At 29.1% G+C, this 25,181-nt stretch overlaps 4 protein-coding genes across 5 annotated transcripts in view; all 4 read right to left on the reverse strand.

Annotated features, from left to right (window-relative positions):
• LOC123009483 (protein obstructor-E-like) overlaps positions 1-1,405 on the reverse strand; it is a 3,693-nt gene extending 2,288 nt beyond the window's left edge. Inside the window, exon 1 of the mRNA XM_044405845.1 lies at positions 1,239-1,405. Coding sequence (XP_044261780.1) covers positions 1,239-1,278 — 40 coding nt within the window. The 5' untranslated portion in view covers positions 1,279-1,405. The remainder of the gene's footprint in view (positions 1-1,238) is intronic.
• A 516-nt stretch (positions 1,406-1,921) lies between these two features.
• LOC123009481 (probable cytochrome P450 6a13) lies at positions 1,922-4,768 on the reverse strand. The gene is made up of 2 exons (XM_044405843.1): positions 3,406-4,768; positions 1,922-3,356 (listed from the first exon to the last, which is right to left on the reverse strand). Exons 1-2 carry the CDS (start codon positions 4,760-4,762, stop codon positions 3,193-3,195), a joined length of 1,521 nt encoding a protein of 506 aa, XP_044261778.1. The 5' UTR covers positions 4,763-4,768; the 3' UTR covers positions 1,922-3,192.
• Positions 4,769-10,591: 5,823 nt separating this feature from the next.
• On the reverse strand, positions 10,592-14,438 carry LOC123009482 (protein obstructor-E). The gene is made up of 5 exons (XM_044405844.1): positions 14,280-14,438; positions 11,381-11,575; positions 11,115-11,321; positions 10,847-11,060; positions 10,592-10,791 (listed from the first exon to the last, which is right to left on the reverse strand). Exons 1-5 carry the CDS (start codon positions 14,320-14,322, stop codon positions 10,737-10,739), a joined length of 714 nt encoding a protein of 237 aa, XP_044261779.1. The 5' UTR covers positions 14,323-14,438; the 3' UTR covers positions 10,592-10,736.
• A 5,146-nt stretch (positions 14,439-19,584) lies between these two features.
• Positions 19,585-25,177, reverse strand: LOC123010107 (protein obstructor-E). Of its 2 annotated transcripts, XM_044406800.1 has the most exons (6): positions 25,055-25,177; positions 24,619-24,732; positions 24,054-24,308; positions 20,137-20,337; positions 19,895-20,090; positions 19,585-19,847 (listed from the first exon to the last, which is right to left on the reverse strand). In XM_044406800.1, exons 2-6 carry the CDS (start codon positions 24,659-24,661, stop codon positions 19,700-19,702), a joined length of 843 nt encoding a protein of 280 aa, XP_044262735.1. In that variant the 5' UTR covers positions 24,662-24,732; positions 25,055-25,177; the 3' UTR covers positions 19,585-19,699. The 2 variants fall into 2 exon arrangements, with proteins under 2 accessions (XP_044262735.1, XP_044262734.1); XM_044406799.1 differs by lacking the exon at positions 25,055-25,177 and having other exon boundaries at positions 24,619-24,833.
• Positions 25,178-25,181: the final 4 nt, after the last annotated feature.

Genomic DNA, 25,181 nt, shown 5'->3' on the forward strand with positions numbered 1-25,181 from the left:
TTAGCTTTGAAGCGTCGTAAAATATTTCATGAGTTATTTCAGACTTAAGTAGATCACACTTTTTAGAAATATTGCTGCATAAATAAGTAAGTGGTTTTATAATTATAACTCATTAAGTAACTATTAGGACAGAAGAATTTATAATAATTTGTAAAGAAAGCAAAAATTCTGATATCTGTATAAATAGCTGAACGACGTGTTGCTTTTGCTTTTATTACACAGCGTATCCCAAAAGTGACAACTTTTAATATATTATAAAAAACAAATTGTCTATGTCTGAATAATGCATTATTTTATTATGGGGTCTAAAATTGAAAAAAAAATGGTATAAGAAACACTTATTTTTAATTCATTGTTACTAACGTAAATATTACCATTGGTAGGTCGTTTGTAAAACACCAACAATAGTTTTGATTATTTATAACTCGTTTAAAAAAAATATTAAATCACAGAATAAATGTCATAAAGCACATATATTTACAATTTACCTATTCTGTTTATTTTTGTAACTTCATTAGATGTTACAAAAAATAGACTATAAACAAACATACCTGAAGTTTATATAAAATCTCAAAAAAAAAGTATTGTTTATTCGTGGTGGTGAATTAACCACATCTGCGCATAATTTGCAGCACTGACTTTATTTTTTATTTAATTTGTGGTCAAAGTGGTTTGTGATTTTGAATTCGAAATGGAAACACTGAATAATAAATGTATGAAATGTGTGAAATGACTTGTATCTTCTGTTTCTGTAATTTTAAATCAGCCTGTATAAATAAATTTGCTTGCATAACAAGATTGTGCTTAAATAAAAGAAAAAATTGTGGTTACATATTATGTATTTAAATAAAATGTTTTTATTGAAATAATTTATCCAATTTTTTATAATAGAACATTACGCACGTAAACATAACCTTAACTCTACTTCCTTAAAGCTTTATATCAACTTTCGACATAAATTTAGTTACACACCAGTTACCGCAGTATCAACACATTAATTTAAAAGAGAGCAGTTACCTAACAGTTGAAATTATGCTCGAAAATAACTTCTACACCGTTATTTAATCCAAATAATTAAAAATCAATCAAACAAGTTAAATCAGTTTTGTTGAGATGTTTCAATAAAATGTTAGTTAAAAAAAACAATTAATGCAAGTTTATTATTTTTGTTGTAGAAAGCATTAATTGGGGCATGAAATTACTTTTTTTGTCACAAAATAAAGTAAACAATAACTCACCCGTTGCGAATATCAGAAGTACGACAGTTACGGTCTTCATTTCTCTACTATTGAAATTTTAGTGTGCTCTACACTCTACAGACTGAAGAAAGTCGCACCCTTTAGAAAGGTGTGGGCTTTGGTAATATTCTTTCGAGCTGTACCTACCTCCTTCTTAGTTTCTTCACCCACCGCTTGTAAGAGAGATGGGGATTTACAATAATAAATTGCATTGATCTTTATTACTTTATTTCAATTAACTGTGTTTAACCTCAACGGGAATTTTAACGGTAGCACAAGCGAGAAAAGTTATTAACCTTGCTTCTAATTTTTTTTAATGGATGAAATAGTTTGTAAGTGAATAAGAAATATGTGTGCAAGTTGAACACCATTCCTGAAGTTTTGTTATCTTATTAGTAACATTAAAACATTAAGATTGAAATTTTTATTAATGTTGAAAATTGAAGTTTACAATCTTAGTGACATATTGAAAAATTCATCTATTTAATTTTCTGATTGCATTTAGTTTTGTAATAAAATATTAAAATAATTGTTATTTTTTATAATTTATGTACTATTTATTATACAGTTTTTTTTTTTGGTTTTACCCAAAACTGCAAAAGGAAAACATTTTTTGCTTCACCTGAAACGAACAAATCTGAAATTAAAAATGCTTTATTCTGATTTATTGAAAAGAAAAGTTTATTTTTCTCTTGATTTTGGACTTAATAATTTTTCTTTGGGTTTTAAATTTCATCACATTGGCAGTTTAATTTTTTGTCCATAAATTGCTCATAAACGGTCCATGATAGATCCATAAAACCTAATATGGATTTTCTTTGAATTAAAAACTCTTTTAAATAAGCACATAATATACCGGATGTTCCATAAAAAATATAACTTTGTTGCGCCATTCTATTATCACGTAGAATGACGAAAATATTTTTGGATCTTAGAAAAATATAATGTCTATCGTCCAAAAGAAACAGCATTTTGTTATCTTCTTTACTGTCAGAGTAATCGAAGAAATACGGATCTCTGGAACACCTATATAAATTCTGGTAACAACAGACAAATTGATATCTTACTTTAAATACTAGAAAAAAGAAGTTTTTGTTCTATGAATTTACTTATTTCATAATAAACTTTAAAAAAGATTTCACCACATATTCTCATTGTCTCTTATTTACATTAACTATTTAAAATGCGTCCTTACCAAAAAATCAGTAAAAATTTTATCCACAAAAAAATTAAAAAAGAAAATCAAAGAAACGTAAAGTTTTAGTTTGTTTAACTTTTTAGGCATTTCTGGCATATCTTTCAGCAATTTTAGACAAGTATTACATTTATTGTTGATTCTGTGTTACAATTTTTTCAAATTTTTGTCAACTGTTGTAAATAAATTAAGTTTTTAAGCGTCTTTGAGGAATTAGTCTACATACACTCTACAGCAATTTTTAAATAGATACTACATACATTTTTTATTAATATTATTATACATTATATGTACACTAAACTTGTAATTTAAATCTACAGTTCTAAATCTACTACAATTTTGAATAGGTGTTTGTGAATGTTTAAATATTCAAGTGCAATTCAAAACAGATAATATGTTTTTATGAACTTATTGTAAAAAAAATTCACTGCTATTTTAAACAAGTATTAAATATGATTGCATTGTAAGAAAATCTAAGTTTTTATGTCTGGCATATCAATTCTCAACAATTTTGAACAGGTATTACATCCAGTGCTTTTATTGAATTTAAATCGTTTTAACTTTTTTGTAAAAGATAGGTAAGTGACTAGTATGATTAGCAGATCAATTTTACAACCTATTTTATAATTTTCGTTTAGCAATTAGAAACCGATATTACATAAATTTTCTATTTAAAAAATTTTAACGAGGTAGGTAATTCATGTTTTTTAATCTTCTTTGTTTTAAATAACTATCTATTAGTGTTTTAATTAAAAAATATTATATTTTTTGAGCATTGAGCCAGATTTCTCCCTGAGCAGCGAGAACGACATGTGCCGGTTGATAAGTAATTGGCTCTTTGGTCTTCTTATTCACCGTAAATTTATAATTTTTGATCAACGCAACCAAACCCATCTTTGATTGCAACAGGCCAAAACGCATTCCTAAAACACAAATTAATCCCAAATTCTAAAACACCAAGAAATGACTTACCAATACAATTCCGGGGACCTTCACCAAAAGGCAAAAAGGCATAGTTATGCCTCAAGCTCTTATTCTCTTCAGTAAATCGTTCCGGGTCGAATTTTTCCGGGTCAGGATAATATTCTGGGTCGTGATGAATTCCCAAAATTGAAATTGTAACACTTGTACCTTTTTTAATCACAACATCTTGGTCTGGTATTTTGTAATCTTTGATGCATCTTCGGCTGGTTTGAGCTGCTGGAGGATGCAATCTTAACGTTTCATCAACCACTTGGTTTAAATATTTCATATCTTGGATGGCGTCATAACTTATTTCATTATTGTATTTGGCCAAAACTGAGTTAATTTCTTCTCTCAACTTAGTTTGGATGTCAGGGTTTTTGGCAAGTTCGTAGAAGGCAAAAGTCATAAGAGTTGACGATGTTTCAAATCCAGCAGCGAAGAAGACTATTGCTTGAGATGCAACTTCGTCAAGAGTCAAGGGTTTGCCGTCATGGTCACCTTTCGGTTTATTGTTCTTCAAATCGATCATTAGTTGCATAAAATCATTTCTCGAATAATTATTTTTTTCGCGATAGTCAATTGTGCTTTCCACCATGTCCATGATAAACTTCGCATTTTCTTTCCGACCACTCGACAGTCGGAGAAATCGAGCAAAGTCGGGAAAAGTCGCCGCAAAAGTGCGTTTGAAACGCTGGAAAACTGTCGTCTTGAATATTCTTTTTCCAAACTCCCTAAACGGCGAATTTTCATCTTCCAGAGCCTTACAGTCGAGTCCAAACGCACAAGATCCAATGATATTCGTCGTGAAACAGGCCAAAATTTCTTTGATATTTATCGGTTCAAGTGATTTTACTTCTTTGTCCGTTCTTCTAAATAAATCACTCTGACTTTCAGCCATTATCTGGAACATCATTTTCATCTTACCAGAGGTAAAAGTCGGGGTCAATTTTGACCTCATATTTCGCCATCTAGTGCCACTCAGATTCAAAAGATGGGCTTGGAGTGGGTCCTTCTCATTGACATAAAAGGGCCGGTCGACAAAATATTGGAAATCCTTTGTTAAAATGTTACGAATGTAATCCAAGTCGATGGGAAAATACGATGGTTGAGTGAAAATGTAAATGCCTCCATGTCGATATTTCTGGCTTTTCATTTTTTGGTAGATTTTCTTGAAGGTGACACCGACGAATTCTCGCCCTCTCATTGATTCAGTGATGTTACCGAAGGGTATTCGCGGTTCGAGTTGAGGGACGTTTCGGCGAGCCCAGTATTGGTATGTCCATTTGAAATAAAGGGTTATAAGCACTCCAACAGTTATGAATACAGCGATGAGATCGCCAAGCAAGGAGTTAGCAACAAACATGGCTTGATTACACTAGATTAAAATAAATAACGAGTGAACAAATTTATATACTATTGTTTTGTTTGTCTATGCTTTGATACTGAAAATATTATAAACAAAGATAAGTGGTCTAAATACGGAGATAACGTTTTCTTTTCATTTAATAACACTCAATAGAAATAATATAGTTTTAGTCGTTAAAATGTAACTTGATCAATGCCCCGCCCTTATTTGGTTATACCAATGAAAAACAGTAATCAAAAGCAGCGTAAGTCACACTGTTACATTTTTGCAATGTCACGTTGAAACTGAGTTGAAATTAAAGTTTAAATCTAAATCTGGTGTTTTTTTTAGCCATTTCAAAGTTCTTCGTAATAGAACTTAGTATATACATTATATTGTACAGAAGTAGAATTTTTAACAAAAATTACTTCAAAAATTGTTCAGTTGTAATTTTTTCTTTTTGAGCTTAGCTACGATTGGTTTGCTAGTTGCTAATAATTTAAAATGGGCGGAACATTTTTTTCTTTTTTTATGGATTATTGTTATAGTTGGAAAAAAAAATTAAGCAACTGTAATGTGTTTTTGAAATTTGTGTAAATAGGTATATTAAATTACATATTCTGTATATTTTGTCAGTCTACATATTTACTCAAAACCAACCTAAGTAACTACTTCTTATGTCGATTGCAGGTGGATTTTGTGTGTTTGAGATAAGGTGTGATTTAAATATAATAAATATAATAAAAAAATATATAATCTTTGCAAAAATATAAAAATAATTGCGCAGACGTCGCAAACACTAATAAATATTTAATAATGGTTAAAAAAAAGCAAAATTATATCTTATTCTATACTTCTGAACACATTTTCAACACTTCAAAATTTATTTCAAATGTCCCGTATTTTCTCGCCATATTTAACTAGTATTGTTGTGTTAAAATGTTCTTGTTCTTGTCTAAACTTCAACTGTTATAAATTAAAATTTTTAGTACTAAACAAATAAAGTTACCTGAACAATCAAATAAAAAAATAATTTATCAAAAATACATTTTACTTGCTTATTTTTTATATTGTGAGTCTAGAAATGCATTTTATTTATTAGTATAGTGTTACGATCGAGGTAACAATTAAAAAAGTGAAAAATCCTATCTTTTGTAGGATCTTGATGAGACAATTTTGAGGGTTGTTCTCTTGATATGAGGTGAGGTTCTTTGGAGCTTGAGGGTGTGTTAAGGGGAGTTGCACGAGACTTCAGTGAAAGATGTTTCAGTTAAATTATTTATTTTTCATTACATAAACTTCTATGGTTACCAGCTAAAGCTTATTGAGTTTGTCACTAACATATAGAATTTTCACTATTTTTAGTCCAGTTTAAGCTAAAATTTTAAAATTATTTTATTCTCATCTCTATGAATTGAACAACAATTTAACTCACCTTATTTTTAACTGAAGACATACAGGGTGAATATAAAGTATGGAACCAAGCGATTTTTTTTAATCATTTGCCTCCAGAAAATAATAATATAAATTAAACTAATATAAAAAATGTGTTTGTATTTTGAGAACGAAATTTTGTTTTGTTTTTAAGTTATTCGATTTTATGTAAAAAAAAGTTTGCCATTTAAAAAAAATAAAAAAATGTATAACTCAAAAATATACAAAAAATTCGAACATTTTTATTTTTCATAAAACATCACATTTTTATAGTACTTTTTTATTCATCAATTAGTTTTTACAAAAAATAAATAGTTTAAGCAAAAAATGTTTGGTTCTATACTTTTTATTCATTTGGTATAATTTGCAAAAGTACAGTAAAAGATTTCTAATAGATTAACATACATACTATAAATACTGGATATCCAGAAAATACAAGGTCGAAAAACATTAAAAACTACTACTTTTTAGTTGTTCTTAGAACACTCTGTATATGCAAATTATAATTACTTTCAAGCTAAATGTCGTCAAAAGTTGAATCTAGGATTAATATTTTACTTTGAATTGTGAGTTGCACAATTTTTTAATCATGTGTTTGCACTAAAAATGAGTGAGTCTTAGTTCTTGAGGCAGCTTTTTTACAATTTGTCGAAATAGTTTAATTTTTTTTTAATTGTAATAATCACACCAAAACAATAATTTTGGTTGCAATTTCAACAAAGTGCTGACAAAAATTGCTTTACTGTAATTTGAATCATCAATTTGATAATTAATTTTCTTACACAATTTACATCAAAATTTGTACATACTTTTATTTCTTATAGTAAAGAGACTTTATTGTTTATGACAGATAAATCTACAGCAATTTTAAACAAACGTTACCTACTTTTTTTTAATTAATATGTTTTACCAGTTCGTAAACTTGTGAGTTATTAAACTTGTACAGGGTGTTCGGTCCAAGTCGCCCCGGCTGATTACACCTAAACTTACTTCTTTTTTTCAAAAAGTAAATATTTAAGTAATAATATTCATTCATAGCTTTCTTAATAAATGTATCAAATTTTTTTAGCACATCCGGTGTTGCCGGGAATGCTACCAAATTTAGTTTTTCAAATGGAACACCTATGTTTTTTTTTTCTTCCAAACAATAATAATTGACATGAAAGATACGGTAAACCACTATTTATTACATTTTGCGTAACACATTGCAATCAGAAAACATCTTAAATCTTAGAATTTTATAAGGAAATTGGTCGCGTAGCCTGATTTTTAATTTTAAAAGAAAGGTGTGAATAAAAAAATGCTTGGATACAGTTTAATTGTTGGTTTGACAAATCTAATTTGTCAGTTATGATGAGCAAGTTCTCTTATGGAAACTCTTGGATTTTCTTCGACTGATAACAGAACATTCAGATTTCTATTTTCTTGTTCTTCCCTAAGAACCACAGGTTTTTTAGTTTTAAGCAGCTAACTTATTCGTCTCAGTTGTTTTTCAATTCGACTAATTTCCAACGATTTGGGTAAACTATATTTGAGTATTTTTCTCTATACTGTCTTCCAGCTTCCGCTCTATTTTTATTGCATTTAAAAAACACTTCAAGCTGATATACCAATTCGTCGTAATTAATATCATGCATTATTAAAGATCTTAATAAGATTTATTGACAAATTATTCTTTGTCAAACTAACAATTAAACGGTATCCAAGCATATTGCTTTTTGCATGAATACCTTGACAAGTAAAATCGGCCTACGTTGCAAAATTTTCAATAAAATTCTAAAATTTAAATTGTTTTCTGAGTGCATTGCGTCAAGTAAAATGTAATAAATAGTGGTTTACCGTATTTTTCATGTCAATTATTATTGTTTGGAGGGAAAAAACATAGGTGTTCCATTTGAAAAACTAAATTTGGTAGCATTTCCAGCTACACAGGATGTGCTAAAAAAATTTGATCCATTCTCTAAAAAAGCCATGAATGAATAGTATTATTTGAAAATTTAGTTTTTGAAAAAAAAAAGTAAGTTTAGGTATTATCGGCCGGGGCGACTTAGTCCGAACAGCCTGTATATGTATGTCTAGTACTGTATAATATGTAAGTCCATTTGAAATAAAGTGTTATAAGTACTCCAACAGCTATGAGTACAGCGATAAAATCGCCAAGCAAAGAATTAGAAACAAACATGGCTCGATTACTCTAGATTAAGTAAAGAGTGAACATTTTTATATACAATTATTTTCTCGATTCATTCGATGTCATAGCATGACACTGACAAATTTTAAACAAACTTAAGTGGGGAATACGGAGATACAGATCAAAATACATTTTCTTGATTTACGTTTTTTTTCTGGTATTTAAGGTAAATACAGGTATACAAACTCGGGTCTCAAAAAAATGTCAATGATTTACCAAAAATGCAAACGAAAAATTTACTTCTGTTTGCATCACCAAGTAGCATGACTTCTAAATACAACAATCCTAGAAAGGCAGCTCGAGGAGTTACTGCCAATATGCTTGTTACAAAAAATATTTGGCTTACTGTGATTTTGACACTTATGTATACATTGAAATGACTTTTTATTTTGAATGATGTTTGCAGGTGGATCTGGAGTGCCTAAGATAAGGTCTGAGTTACTATCAAATAATTTTTGCAAAAACATTACAATAATAATTATTCTTGCTACGTTATTAAACTTAATTTTTTTACCAAATGTCTGTTATTTTCTCGCTCTATTTCACTGGTAATGTTTTGTGTTAATATGTTCTTGTCTAACCTTGAACAGTTATCATCATAGTTTGTTAATGATATTATCTCAACAAACAAAAAACTATTTGATCAAAAGTACTCCATGTCTACAATTTTTTACTTGAATTTTGTATTTTTCAATTTATAATATTTGTTAGTAGTTATGTATCTAGTTATCTTTATTCTAGTTTCACTAAAATTTTAAGGTTATTCGATTTCTAGAAATTGAACAAAAATTTAGCTCAAATTGTTTTTAATTCAAGACAGAATTTGTTAAATCATACAGAAGATCATAAAAGGAAAAATTCAAGTTAGCATTTCAACTATCTCTATTGACAACACCGAAGTTAGGGTTTTTTCTCTCCTGTTTGTTTTTAGAACAGCCTGTATATGATACTTAAGTTTAATTTCAAATATTGTCATAAGTTGAATCTACGATTAAAATACTCAGAAATTGTGAGTTGCACAATTTTATAATGTCACTGCTATATGCAGCTTTATTTTTTTTCTCCAAATAGTGTAAAACATGAAGTAAAACTATCGCTTGAAATAAAGTTAAAAAATAATTACATAAATTGTTATAAGTAGATATTACACATAATAATTGTGTTTTTAATGACAACTAATGTTATTTATTTGTTGATTTTTTTATTAAACAAATTATTTACATTTTGTTTAAGAGCACAATACTATTTCTCAAGGAAAACTAAAAATAGAAACACTAAAGTGATTTTGCGTTTTTTTGATTATGTGCTATCATAAAATAATCTTTCTAAAGATTAATTGTGACACACATCAAACAAAAAGAAAGATAAAATTAAAAATGAAACGCAGAGCAAATTTGCTTTTGTCAAAAATTTTCAATGAGATGCAAAACAAGCAAAACTTTAAATTTTGTGAAAATTTTAAGTTATATTACTTTAATTAGTTTAAAAATGAATGGTTCAAAATAAAAGCAATATGAAGAATAGATATTCGGAAAGAGTTATTTTTCTTACAAGTACCTAAAGTACAGTTTTTGCCGATGAATCGTTCCTGTTTAGCAGATGACTCCGCGAAAACGTTTTAGATACAACATGTTACAAACAACATTTTTTGTTAAACCTCCCAAAAAACGAATTTACACCTCTTATTAATTAAAAAAATTGTTTTTTTTGTCCGGAAAAACTGTATTTTGGGTGCTGAGTACCTAGAATAACCATTTACCTACTATTTTATTGAGTTCGAAAAAGACTCATTTAAGGAACTCAAATATGAGTCTCTAAAAGCTATTTTCGGGAGCGCATATAAAAAAACTTTTTTTATCTAAAATTTACAAGTATTTATGATGCTTAAATAGTTGAATTATGCTTGATCTTTTGCTCTTTCCATAGTAGAAAAAAGAAATTTTCCCTAGTTGTGCGCTTGTATTATTTATGAATCATCAAAAAGTGTAAAACTAATATTTTCCTACACTGAAAAGTGCAAACGATAATTCGGCTAACAATTTCTACCTACCTGTGGAATTTTAGTTTTTGAATCAAAAAAAGTAATTGTCTCTAAATTTTAAATAAAAATCTGTGTAGATTATGATTAAAAAAATATTAATGTTTGTATCAATAAAGTTCTATTATTACATTTTTGATCTTTTCTATTTAAAGAAAATATAAATTAACAATTAAACACAAAGTAAAAAATCAGGATTAATTTATTTTTGCTTTACACGTACAATTCTTAACAACACCTCATTTGACAATATGTTACACGTGACCATACAAAAAACAAGAAAATAATATCTAAAAGTCTTTGTGGTAATATGTGAAATGCCAGCCAACTTAGACCTTCTTGGATGGTTTAGCTGCAGCAGGTTCGTCTTTGTACCAATCCTCACTAAAATTAAAAGACAAAAATGAATTTCTTACACTTTTCAAATCAAAAAACTTACCATCCAGGTACATTTTCTGGAGCATCACACCTCTGAGTTTCCTCATTGTAGACCTCACCGACTTGACAACCCAGATCTCTGGGTTCTTGGCCATTCAGACACACGTAGAATCTTTGACAATCGGTGGGGTGGGCGTATTTGGGGTGGACAACGAGTTGGCCATTGGCATCGGTTTGGCCTTGGTTGGGGCACTCAAAACCGTCTTTCAATTTATCTAAACACCAAAAATGTCATTAAGTGGAAATTTTGAGAAGGTTTGAAAGATCACTTGTAATATCTTTGTTGCATCCTTGACGTCCTGCTGAATCAGGCCAAACGCAAGTTCCGGTAAACTCATCAAAATGGAGTCCTGCAGTGCAAGTAATTTCCGTGTGTTCGCCTTCAATGCAATTATAGAATTTGTTGCACACTGCTGGGTCAGGATGGGCGAAGAAACCGTTGCGTCGTGGGCAGTAGTTGTTGGGTTTTGGAGGTTCTAGATTTAAAAAATTATAAAAACAAATCACAATAAAACACTTATTTTCTCGGTCTTACGAAGTTCAGTACGATCACCACAGTCGACATTGAAAGGTTGGTCACATTTGTTGATTTTTCGGATTAGTGGGTCGAAAACTAAGCCATCTGGGCAAAGTTTTTCTTTTGGGACGCCGTCTTCACACTCGTAGTATTTGTCACATTGTCGAGAGTCCTCGTATTGGCCGTCTTTTGGGGGGCATTTAAATTGGGCGTCTGAAAGTGATAAGACATTGCGACAATGTCAATGACACCTGGGAGAAATGTTTGTGCAAACAATATGCTAATTTGTAAAGTCGTTGGAAGGTCAAATGGGAGATTGGGGTAACCTCGAGAATTGAAGAAATCACATTTCTGGTAAAGTGAGAGATTAATTTTTAAAGAAAATATTTGTTTTTTTTTACATTTTATGGAAATTTTTTTGAATTATATTTTTACGAAAATAATAAATGAAAGAATTCATTGCTATAAATGCTTTAAAAATTATTTAATTTTATTTTTAGGAAGGGAAAGATGATAGGTTTCTTGATATTGAAAAATGTTTTTGGCTTTTCGAAATTTTTGATAGTTATTGCCCTTTTTCAGAACTTTAGTTTTTTATTCTGGTCTCCAATTAATGCTTTTGCGATAATTTGAGAATATTTAAAAAAAAATCGTCTTAAGTTAACTGATTTATATGTTTTTAAATTGGAACTCTAAGTAATTATTATTATTAAAATAAAATCGATAAAATATTTGCATTTGCTTTAAAAATACATATAATATACGTAAGATTCATTCAGTATTCAAATTTATTTATTCGCTTGAAATTTAAGATTCTAAGTTAATGTTTTTTAAAGAATTTCAGAAAAATAAAAAGGTAATAATTATTTTTATCGGTTTTCAAAAAAAGTCTTTTCTATTACGGGCTTTGTCCTGTGTTAATTAAAAAAAAAGTTTAATAGTTATTTAATTTAGCAAGTTGTTTTATGTTTTCAATAAATTTAATTTTTTTGTTGAAAATTTTTCAAAATATCGTTGGGTATTGAAATTTAAAAATACTCATATAGTGGAACCTCGACTATATGAAATGATTGTCTTGAGTATAATTTCGAACAATGTTAAAAATTTAAACAATCTGCATTTTATTTCCCTGAAAATCGTTTTTACAATATTTTTAATGATACTTGCGTTGATTGGTCTGACAATATACAGGTGATTTACATCGAACAGCGTGTAAAGTTACGATATATTTTTATAAACATAATTATAAACACTGATATTTTTATGAATATGGACATTACACATGATTAAATTTAAACAAAATATCAATATTGCAAAGTTGAAATTAAACGAATTTTATAATTTATAAAGTATCTGTTACAAGATTTTTTCAGAATAAAATATTTGTTTTTTAATGGCTTTTTGTGTTCAAGTTGGTATTTTTACAAGAATTTCAGAGAAAAAAATTAAAAGGAATCAAAGTGATTATTGTCTGATGTTTTAGTATTAGATTGTGTAATGACTTGTGATTAGTTAAAAAATACATATTTTTTGGCAGTTACAGCAATAGAGTTTATGAGCACTGAATTTTGGGACATTGTAGGATTGTATTTTTTAACTACATATTTTATTTTATAAATGTTTCAAAATATTTTGTTTAGAAGCTCACATTACAGTAGAACTTCGAATATTCGGAATTATTGTTTTCGCTACAATGAAAACGTACAAAATAAAAAAATAAGAAAAATTGTTTAGTAAAGCATGATATAAATTATGGTTTTATAAAAGAGATTTTAAATCTTAAGCTATTAATTCCAGAAGAGTTTTAAACTGTAAAACTTGTGTTGTCTTCAAATTTTTTTCTAATACTAATATTGCATCAGAAATTTTACTAATTTCAGAAATTGTTATAAAAAATTACCAAAATAAAGTCAAAATTGACAAAATGCTAAAAGTACGTTTTTTTTTACAGTATTACAACTTTTTTATAAGATTACAACCATTCTAATAAGAAACTTATTACATTTTTTTAAGATTTAAGGCAATTATATTTTTTGTTTTGTCTTTGAAGTCGTTTAAAGCAAACAGTACACTTATCATACAAAATTTTAAAACAAAATTGAAGAGTAATAACAAAGAATGTTTTTGTTCCTGTCAAATAATGTTACTTTTAAACAGAATGTTTGACAATAAATGCGGTAAACTATATTTTGATTAAAAAAAAATATGTATCAAATAAAAATTAAATTGTACCTAACATTTTGAATACGATTTTTATAACATTTTGACTCGTTATTGTGTATTAGTATTTGACAATTAGTTTTCGAACAATTTGTATAAGCTGCGGGATTTTTGTGATACAAAAATAGACTGTGGAAAATTAATTTAATTAAATCTTATTGATGCAATTTCAAGTTTTATGTAGCAATTTTATAATAGGAAATAGTAAATAAATTTTTCAGCGCAATTACGTAGAAGGTCACGTAACCTCGACAGTTTCAAGAATACTTTGAAAAAGCTTTCAAGAATATTAAATTTTTCTTTTTATTTCAGTCGTATTATTTTTTATTTCAATTCAGTGTATCACAAATTTCGCAAACTTTTCCAAAATTATTGTTTTTGCATAAGAAACTGGAAAGCCTAGTGGCGTAGCATAATAAATCGAAATAGTTTTCATAATGTATCATAAATTCCACGATGTGACTAGTTCGGTCAACGTGTCAGTAAGGAAAGTGAAAGGCTGAAAGTTTTGTAATATGAACGAAACCTGTATCCATCCCGAAATCGCCGATTGAAAAAAATTTAAACAAGAAAAATTCCGGTGCACCAATAACTTTCTCTCATTGACATTTATTTATTTTGACCAAAATGACATAATCAGGAAACACACATATCTACGCGACAAATTTCATGAGAATAATTAGAAAGTGGTACTTACTTGCTGCGGAAACTAGAACTAACGTTATTAATGCAAATTTCATTGCGTTTGAACTATAACTAAATTAAAAATAAATAAAAACTATAAGTGCAAGCTATGGAGACGGAACTTTAACTGCACGGCCACTTCGAGGTGGCTTATTTAAGAACTCGCGGCCTGTCGCACAACCAATCATCGAATGTCAAAGAAATCACGATGACTTATTTCTTCTAATTGGCTGATTGGGAGACTCCCCACTCGATAAGGTGGTGAAATATTTAACCTTTGGTGCAGACAATCATTTTCTCTTCTTTTGGACTAATTTGAATTAATTAAGACATTCAAATTGGAAGTTCTGTGCAGAAAAGCGACATTTATGTACCCTTGAACACTTTCATTGTTTGCCGAGGTCGAAAAAAGAAACTTTCTTTGTGCCAGGAAAAGTTTAATTGGACGTGGTTTGGCGGTTGGCACCACCGACGACCAAAAAAGTTCAACCGAGTTTTACTCCACTTGTTTTTTGTAGAGATATACAGAGTGTTTTACCAATGAGGGAACTTGAAGTATGTGTTGAGCACATGAGTAGTGATGAAAAATTACATAATGAGATGTTTTGGGGCAAATTCGTACATAAGAGACTTTCACTCAGTGATAACATGTGAAAGTTTAATATAGGTATATGGAACACTCCTAGGAATTGTGAATATTTCGGTAGCTTTGATTCGATTACGTCTTCCAGTCTACGATGTGGTAAAAAGGGTCAATAGCATCAAAAAAATTGCAACATGAGAACGCATTTGCAATAAGTTGAAGAATGCGAAATGATCAACATATGAAATGTCAAAGAGTGTAGCGTGTATTTGTATGGAGGATGCGTCGGTTTTATGGAAATTTTTCAGTTCAGAGAGAAAGGTTTTTTCCAAAAATGTGAATGAAATACTTAAATATGTAACTTTATGAGGCATTGATTCTAGAACGATTCGTTTTGAAAAATGTCAAAAATTTTAAATGCGAAAGAAGAAAATGTTGAATGAAGGTTAATTTATTTTTAGAAAATGACTTATTGATGTTCTCTAAACATTCCTGTACAGTGGCGTCCTATTTTTTTAAGGAAACGCATTTACTTCAAATGGTTTAAATTTGAAAAATTGGTACTGTTTAATTAATTAATTATTTTTAATCTACTTCTACTTTCAGTAAACTTATTTAAAAGCTATTTTTCATCACTAATATACTGTTTCTATAGTGGATTTAAGCTACACAAAGTACACTTATCCTGGCATTTTGTCAATTTTGACAATTTTTTATACCTAACAATTTCTGAATTTAGTAAAATTCTTGATACAATATTAGTGTTGGAAATATTTTTGAAGACAACATAAGTTTTATGTGTATTAAACTATTTCTTTAAACTACGACTTTGTTTTTTAATCTGTTTATAAAACTCTTGTTATCTTAATAGCTATTTGGCCCCACATTGTCTCATATAGCTCTTAAAAATCCTAAGTTCACAATAAAAGTGCACAGAAAAAAAAAGGCGTTAAACATTAAATTTGAATACGCTATGTAGTTTTATATTTTTAATGGAACACAAGTTACAACGAATTAAAAATTTGTGAAAATTTTAATATTTTGAAAGAAAACAGTCTAATGCTTTTTCTCTTTAGATAGTAAACAGGTAAACCAGTTTGATAATTGTAACGAGTTATTAATTGTAGATTGCTGATTCTAATATAGGCCTTTGCAGTCTTTTGGTACTTACCTTGCATGTAGTCCTAAGAATTAAGAAAGTGAGGTTAAGTGCATGAAAAGTTTCAGCTTCAAAGAAAATTACATATTAGAATGGGTAAAAGAATAATATTTTTACTTCTACTGAGGTTTTATTTGCTAAATAAGTTTCTACAACGAAACGTAGGTAAGGTCACAAGGCTTAGGAAATAGAGAGAAGAAAGCGCCGCCGTACACATAACATTTTCATTTTTAATTAACTAATAGTTTGTTTAACACGAGAAACCACCTTTTAGAGAATTTTATAAGCTTTCATTTGTATAGAACAATTTTTGTGTAACACATATCGTTGTTGAGTTATTAGCTAAAAAGCATTAAACGGCACCTTGTTGTTGTTCCCCTGCGATTCGCTCAACTCTCCCAAGTACATTAATGAATTCAAAAATTCTGTTCGCGACTTTGCGTTCTGAGTACAACTTGTTGTATACTGCTATAAGATATTCATGGGCAATAATATGTAAAAATTGATAAAACACATTTTTTTATGGTAAATTTTAATGTTTTTCAAGTTTTTTTTATTGCTTTTTGTTTTTAACTGCAATTAAAAATTTGTTGACTTACAGACAGCGTAACAGTTTCCGTTATTATGTTTCGAATTTCAATTTGATGAAATAAACTTATACCATTGAAAAATAGGTAGACTGTTTTATTACTTTTATTGTGGCTTTCGTAAAAGTTTCAAAAACATACAGAGTGTTCCACGAGTAATAATGGGCCTGAAAATGTTTTTAAAGCAACTAAAATTACATTTTAAAGATAACGTGGATATTAAAATATTTGGTTTTAATGTTTTATTAAATGGTGACTAGACAGCACTTTAACTTTGATTTATAAAAAGTCAAACTGGAGAATTTGGTAGGTTTTACTAAAATTTTGACGAAAACATCGACATGATGTTTAATAATAACCTGATTGCGTAGACAATGGTTTAGGACACAGGGAAACAAAACATTAAATTCGTCGAATTTTTGTTGGTTGGGCGTGGGAAGCATGGCACAGTCAAGGAAGAATTCTTCACCTGAAGAAGATACAATTAACGTATCGAAACGTCGCGACGAATTTAATGTTTTATTTCCCTGTGTCCTATAAACAATTTTCTACGCAATCAGGCTATTATACAAGGTGATTCTTTTAGGGCCTATATTAGAAACTTTTTAACTTCTAATGCAGATAGAAATTTGAAATTTTGTACACAACCCAAATCAACCAGTCTGAGTTCAACTAAATTATTTTCAAAATGGCTGAACTTTCGGAACTACGGGAAATTGGCGCCAACTTTGAAATGTTAAATGGTAACCAATTATTTTTATTGCATTTTTGAATTCTCCTCTCCAAACTGAGTAAAATGTACTTAGTTGTTAGTACTTATCTGTCATAGTTTTTGACATATGTCAATTTTTTGCTCAAAATTTTCATTTGCAGAGGTTTATTAAAAAAATCACAGCTCTTGAACCGTTTGCAATAAGTAAATAATTTTTCTTGCATTTGATAACCAAAGGTTCGAAGAGTTTCCTAAATTTTCAAAATTGTCAACTGCCAAATTGCAAAGCTTATATGATTTTTTGAAAATGATATGTAACAAACAGCTATAACTCAGTTTTTTCAAATAAGAGGACCCCATTTTCTCAACGGCAATCGAAAGTACATCGATTTGTAGAAGGACTTTTATCAACATGTCCTATATTCATCTCTTACAGTTTCTGAAATAATCACGAAAAACGTGGTTTTGTTTTTTATTTTTATAGTAAATCACGTAGCCTTTGGAAAATGATCAAGACGAATTAAAGATTTATTAATCTACACAACACCCATCCGGAATTACAAAGAATTGAGGCAAGGATTGAGACGGCATTTAATAATCTTCAACCAAATGAACTAATGGAAGCCACTCAAATCAGTTCACCATAGAGTTTTGTACTATTTGAAAATGGTAAACATATCGAACATCTGTATTAATTATAGTATATCTTATTGTATTTTTCCAAAGCCTACGTGATTAACTATAAAAATAACATGTTTTTTGTGATTATTTCAAAAACTGTAAGAGATAGGTATAGGACATGTTGATAAAAGTCCTTCTACAAATTGATGTAGTTTTGATTGCCGTTGAGAAAATAGTCATTTCATTTGAAAAAACTGAGTTAAAGCTGTTTGAAAATGATCACTTTCAAAAAATCATACTAGCCTTGCAATTTGACAGTCGACAATTTTGAAAATTTTAGAAAACTTTTCGAACCTTTGGTTTTCGAATGCAACAAAAAATATTCACTTATCGCAAAGGGTTCAAGAGCTGTGATGTTTTGAATGAACCCCTGCAAGTGAAAATTTTGACCAAAAAATTGACATATGTCAAAAACTATGATAGTTAAGTACTAACAACTAGGTACATTTTACTTAGTTTAAAGAAGAGAATTCAAAAATGCAATAAAAATAAGTGGATACCATTTAAAATTTCAAAGTTGGAGCCAATTTCTCGTAGTTCCGGAAGTTCAGCCATTTTGAAAATAATTTAGTTGAACTCAGACTGGTTGATTTGGGTTGTGTTCAAAATTTCAAATTCCTATCTGCATTAGAAGTTAAAAAGTTTTCAATGTAGGTCCTAAAAGAATCACCTTGTATGATGAATGATGTTTAATGTTTAAAAAACGCTTCGCAGGCTTATTTCAGGCTTATTATTACTCTTGGGACAGCCTGTATTGTAGTAAATACAAAATTTATTCAGGCTAACCGATTGTCAAATGCAACCCAAAATACATTCGACGATACCGCTATGAGTTAATTGATGAACTATTTAAAATTTTTCAAAGATATAAAGTTTTTGAAAATTGGCATTCTACAGTGTACTATTGACAGTACAGATTTAGTTAGGTACAACATTTTGTAGTATTCTCCATATGTCAGTTTTTTCGTCGTTTGAGTATATTTTGAATTCAAAAGAAAAAAAAAGTGGTATTGATGATATTGTCAAATTTAATGAATGACATATCAACAACTACTTGATTCAAATTTAAATTATTTATACACAACTAAAGTCAAGTTAACTGTGAAAATGTATTTTGGGTTGCGTTTAAAAATCCGTTAGGGTCTTTATTATAAATGACTCGCTTTGTATATGTATTTTTTAAAATAAATTAATTGACTTTAAATGTTTGTTTTAGATTTTTGTATAACATAATGTTTGTACTGTAAGTTTGTTTTATTTATTTTGTTTTATTGCATTACCACTGACTTAAAACTTGCAAAAACTTGACTGCAGATTTCTACTAAAGAATTAATTATGTAGCGATATGACACTCAATGCAATAAATAAGGTAATTTATATAATAATAAACTTTCACTGCCCAACAGTTTAGGTAATTAATTTTTTCCTTGTAAGACCACAAATTTAATGTATTCATTAACTGTAAAATGTTTTAAATAAAATGAAGGTCAAAAAATGTTTCAAGTACAAGGTTACATTTCAGGAACGAATGACTAAACAAATAAACAATATTATTTTTTTATGAAAAACTTTGAAGGGAAAAACACTGGAAAAGAATATTTTAGAAAATATTTTATTCGTCTTAAATTATGCAACTAACAAAACGTACAATCTGGTGTTTTCCACCACAATCATAAAATAATCGCATTTTTCCACTAACTTATTTCCTAGACTATTTCTCCTCTTCTTCTTCGACTTGTGTGGGCCTCGGCGGCCTAGGCTTCCTTCTACTGACTTTAGTAGGTCTAGGTTTACGTGTAGGTGGATTCTCCAACTCCTTCAACTGTTCGTCAGTCAACCGACCTTTGTACCAATCGGCACTAAAAACCACTTTTACTTACACCCAAAAAACTTTGCAAAATCTTACCATTCTGGGACATTTCTCACCCAATCACACTTTTTCCCAACATCATCAAACACTTGTCCCAACTTGCACCCACTCCTCCTGGGAGTATCCCCGTTGATGCAGACGTAGAAGTATTGGCAGTCGTCGGGGTCGGCATAGCGAGGGTGCGTCGCGGCCACCGTCTCGTTCACCTTGGGACACTCGAATTGGAAAACCTCTGAAAAGAAATCTTGTGGGTTTTTCGACGACTGTTTGGATGTTACCTTCGGAGGAACAGCCTTTTTTCTTGGCTTCGTCGGGCCAGGAGCAAATTCCGGCTTTGTCGTTGTAGACTAGACCATTGGGGCACGTGATCATGTTGAATTTGCCGTCGACGCAGTAGTAGAATTTGTCGCAGATGTGGGTGTCTTCGTGGGCAAAGTAGCCGTGCTTGCGGGGGCAGTGTTGGCTAGGCTGGGGCTCCTCTGAAAAAAGCACAAAAGGTTTGAAATTTGTACCATTCTGTTTTAATATACACTTGTTGTTCTACGTGGTTAAAGTTTTTGAAGATTTTTTTTCATTACATAATAGTTATTTATTCGACGAGTTTGAGTGTAAATCGGACTCTTTATTTGACCGAGTGGATTTTTAAACCACGAGTGTAGCGAGTGGTTTACCATCCACGAGGTGGAATAAAGCGTCCCATTTACACTCAAACGAGTGGAATACAACATTTTATTCTTCGAATTAGAGTCAACAAGGCTTAAAATTGCTTTAAATCTGTTAAAAATAATTTGAAGTTTTGTATTGAGAAATGCCAAACAGTTGTCAAAACTTCCTTACACGGGAGAAAAACCGTAAATTTTGACAGTGTCGAAGAATAAATGAAATTTTGTGTATTTTTGGACCATTAAAATTACAATTATACATATTAAAGTTTATTTGTTAATTGTTACCACTTTGGCAGTTTTAAGGATTAAAATATAACTTTTCAGCACAATTTGACCATTAAAAGAATTTTCATAAACCGTTGTTACAAAAGCTTTTTTGGCTTAAATTAAATTGAGGAGTCTTATATTTTTCAAAATTTAACACATACACATGCATCTTTTTGAACAACCAAAAATTCTTCAGAAACTCTTTGTGTGATGTGGTGATTTTGAATTTATTAATCATTTATTAATAATAATTATTAAAAAAAAACTGAATAGGTATTTTGGTTCCACTATTTATGATAATTCCAACTCTTTTATCATGTTGTCGTTAATATACGCTCTTCTATAAGTATACAGGGTGAATATAAAGTATGGAACCAAGCGGTTTTCTTTTAAATTATTTGCCTCCAGAAAATAATAATTAATAGGAGTATAAATTAAAGTAATTTAAAAATGTGATCGAATTTTGAGAACGAAATTTGGTTTTGTTTTTTAGTTATGCAATTTTTTTGGTCTGTCAAAATTACAATTTTTGTAAAAAATATTTTTTTCAAAAAATTAAATATATAAAGTAGCTAGGTAGTTATATCTTTAGATCATAACCTGAGGAACATAGTTTTATAGTGGGTTGCCACTTAAAAATATTAAAAATTTTGTAGAACTAAAGAAAAGGAAATATATTCTTGATAAATCATAACATTTTTATACCAGGTGAATAAAAAGTATTAAAAAAAAACTAATTGATGAGTGATAAGGTACTATAAAAATGTGATGATTTAACAAGAATAAAATTTTTCTAAATTTCCTTTTGTTTTTGAATTCTACAAAAAAAAATATTTTTTTTAAATGGCAACCCACTATAAAATCATTTTTCTCATAAAAGCTATACTCTTACAACTATCTGCTTTATATTTAATTTTTTCAAAAATTTTTTTTTACATAAATTGCAATTTTGACAAAAAAAAATCGCATAACTCAAAAACAAAACAAAATTTCGTTCTGAAAACACCATCACATTTTTTTATATTACTTTAATTTATTTATTATTTTCTGGAGGCAAATGATTAAAATATAACCGCTTGGTTCCATACTTTATATTCACCTGTAGGTACTTTCATCATTTATCAATTAGTTTTTCCAAGAAATAAATATTTTAAGCAAAAAACGCTTGGTTCTATACTTTTTATTCACGTGATATAACATATAAAATACACTTATCTTGGCATTTTGTCAATTTTGACATTATTTTGAAATATTTCTTTTTAACAATTTTTGAATTTTGAAGACAACACAGGTTTTATAGCTTAAAACTCTTGTTGCCTTATTAGCTATTCTAATACAGTTCTCACAAATTTGGGCTTTTCATTTGTGTTTGAGGGAAATCGTTTTTGTTTTCTTGTCTGTGGATTTTCATAAATATCTATTATTAATTTTTTTCGACTGGGTTTGTGAATTTTTACTTAAAAATTGTCAAATTTTTAAAAATAAATTTAGTTCAAAAATTAATAAACATTGCAATTTTGCTGTTTCTTTAGATAGTTAAAAATACAAAGATAAATAGATAGTACAGAGATGTGGTATGTAAATTAAGAAATTCTTTATTCCTTTCATTTTGAGATTTTTTACACTAAGCTACAGAATTACAGTTTCCCAAAAATTATTTACTCTTTTACTATTTACCGTTGTGTACCGGTTCTAAATCTACTATCGAAAGAATATATCGCTCGTGTGCAAACCACACTCAAAGAAAAGCTATTCAAATGAGTCCTCAAGTGAAAAATTTAAATTGAATTTTTAAACAAATTGTTTTCTTTAAAATTAGATGTTGTTTTTGAGTTAAATCAGTATCTCACACGCAGTTATTACCTCATTTTTAATATTTGTAACGGATTGCAAAATTCAATAGTTTTTATTTTTTTATGAAACAATTTAACGTTCAAATCACATGACAAAAATACATACTCATAAACTCGTACATAGGAATGTACACACTTAAGTAAGTCTACAATACGCCAAAAATAAATAAAAAAATATTTCTTACTGTTTTTTAATAAAAACATTATTTGGCTTGAAATAGAGATTTATTTATCTTATTTTTAAACGACACGGAAAAAAAATTAAATTAATCCGTATATCTATATCTATGTATTGTTGCTATGGCCATCAAAAAGTTACAAAATTTCTTTTTATAATTTTTGAACTAAGATTTATTTTTTTATTGGGTATAGTTGAACCTTAAACCAAAAATTTCTAGAAAGTGGTTGAATTTAGTTATCTTATAAACATTTTTAAGAAATAGCTACATAATTTTTTACCAATTAATACCAAGTAATTTGTAATAATATATTTTTAAGAAGGTATTAACATGTTTTGACCATGGTTTACTAGAAGTTTACTGGAAGTAAAAAAAAATGTTCACTAAACCGGAGTTTGAACTCTGATGAATTTGTAAGTTGCTTCACATGAGATATCCGAATTCTAAGTTGTGTTATAACTCAACAATTACAATTACAATATAATTGTTTTAGATTTAAGTTTTTTTAAAATTTTTAAAATAGATTTTATTATTTTTTATTTACTTTGAATTTTAGGCCAGTTAATCAAATAAAATTAATTTTTATCAAATTAACACCTTGGCAATGTAAAGTCAACTTAATTCTAATTAAATATATGTCTAGTAAAGTCTAGTAAAATTAGAATTCCATTTTTAATGAAATTTCTTGATTCTCACGAATTCGGACCTGTTACTATTTCAGTTTATATAAAGAAAACCTGTTTATAATTCTTGTCTTAGAAAATAATTTGTTTACGAAACATAAAAATTTTAATCTCGACTTATTTCAGCTAAAGTCTACTTTTATGTCAAGAATTTCAGGTAATTATTATCTGTGATTGAACGTTATTTCAATGATTTCTTCAAATGAAGATTAAAAGTTAAAACTTTACTTATTACTAAAATAACATTTTAGTAAACAGTTTCTTTCGATTTGATTGACTGCCGGTCCCAACACGGAGAATTATTATTTTTTTTTATTTATATAATTTGTTACATAATCATATTATTATTCATATTAGTGAGTCATATTATTATGCTTCATTTCAGTTTATTGAAAAAGTAAACGAATGGAACAATTTTACAAGATCATTGAACCATCACAACATATCATGCTTGACTTCTTCTGAATAACATTCAAATATTAATAATTACCAAATATTCGGTTGCACGATTTTCAAGGAATGAATTTAATTAATTTTGCTAAACTTACGCAATTTCGGCCTGGAAGTGCAGTCGATATTGAACGGCAAATCGCATTTTTCATACTCAGAGCTGTAATCATTGAAAACCATGCCATCGGGGCACAATTTTTCGGTTATTTGCCCGTCATTACATTCGTAGTATTTATCGCATTGTTCAGCATCTGCGAAAAATCCATACTTTTCAGGACACTGATCTGTAGCCTCGTACTCATCGTCATCTCGACTTTCCTGCTTCTGATGTTTCCTCGCTGCTGTCACCAAACCTAGAAAAAGCAATTGTCACTCATTTAAAATGAATTATTTAAAGCGCTGCAGGAAGCAGTTGGCCTTTGCAGGAATCCAAAGAATCACTTTCACAACACTAGAATACAGTTATTTCATCAATTTACGTGGCCTATTGTTGGCTACTTGATTTGAATAAATCATTGCTAACAATTTGAGAAAATTAAGTCACATTTAGTAAATAAAGAAGAAGAAAATTGAGGATTTTATTGAAAATAGCGAAAATTCTTTTGATCGTTTCTAACTTTCTCGCAAACAAAGAGCTAATTGATAAAAAGTCGTAACACTTACCGATGGTAAAAAGTAGCAGGATGGTGATATTCAACCGCTTCATGATTGCGACTAAAAGGTGTTCGAAATCGGTATGGTTTATAAGTTGAACCGTTCTCCCTGAGGTTGACCTTGCTGAAACCGTCAAGAAAGACAAGTTTCATCAAAAACAATTGATTTTATAAGGCGGTTTCATGCACTGGAGCACCTTAAATCGTTGTGAAAATCAACATTTTTGACTTAATTTGCGTTTGAACGAAATGTGAAAGTTGCACGTTTGAATACACGCGTAGGGGGGCCACAAAATGAAACAACTTTACATCTGTTGAGCAGATATTAGAAATTTTTGTGATTACTCTGATAAATTTGACCTTTATTCCGATTTGAAGAAACGCTTTCAAAATATACTACGCCACTGGAATTTTGAAAATAGGTGAATTGTTGGTTGCATACTCACCCAATTATTTCGCACATTTAAAATGAAGTCATGTAAATCAAATAGTTTCAAACATGAGCGTCACAATTATTTCCATTTGGGATTTAATATGTTAAAACTGTTAATTTTTTGTCAGTCAATTGTGAGT

Source organism: Tribolium madens, unplaced genomic scaffold (assembly GCF_015345945.1).
Source record: "Tribolium madens isolate multiple individuals breed KSU strain unplaced genomic scaffold, Tmad_KSU_1.1 Scaffold_7;HRSCAF=85;Tcas5.2_LG10, whole genome shotgun sequence".
NCBI classification, from domain to species: Eukaryota; Metazoa; Arthropoda; class Insecta; order Coleoptera; family Tenebrionidae; genus Tribolium; species Tribolium madens.

What these genes read in the sequence shown, in the direction of transcription:
- LOC123009481 (XM_044405843.1), bottom strand. Translation starts at nt 4,762, where the DNA reads ATGTTTGTTGCTAACTCCTTGCTTGGCGATCTCATCGCTGTATTCATA. An exon ending in AGGTCCCCGGAATTGTATTG is followed by an intron (nt 3,357 to 3,405) that starts GTAAGTCATTTC and finishes TTTGTGTTTTAG; the next exon opens with GAATGCGTTTTGGCCTGTTG.
- LOC123009482 (XM_044405844.1), bottom strand. Translation starts at nt 14,322, where the DNA reads ATGAAATTTGCATTAATAACGTTAGTTCTAGTTTCCGCAGCAA. An exon ending in AGTTCTAGTTTCCGCAGCAA is followed by an intron (nt 11,576 to 14,279) that starts GTAAGTACCACT and finishes TATCACTTTCAG; the next exon opens with ACGCCCAATTTAAATGCCCC. An exon ending in TGGTGATCGTACTGAACTTC is followed by an intron (nt 11,322 to 11,380) that starts GTAAGACCGAGA and finishes TTTTAAATCTAG; the next exon opens with AACCTCCAAAACCCAACAAC.
- LOC123010107 (XM_044406800.1), bottom strand. Translation starts at nt 24,661, where the DNA reads ATGAAGCGGTTGAATATCACCATCCTGCTACTTTTTACCATCG. An exon ending in CACTTCCAGGCCGAAATTGC is followed by an intron (nt 20,338 to 24,053) that starts GTAAGTTTAGCA and finishes TGCTTTTTTCAG; the next exon opens with AGGAGCCCCAGCCTAGCCAA. An exon ending in GTGAGAAATGTCCCAGAATG is followed by an intron (nt 19,848 to 19,894) that starts GTAAGATTTTGC and finishes AGTGGTTTTTAG; the next exon opens with TGCCGATTGGTACAAAGGTC.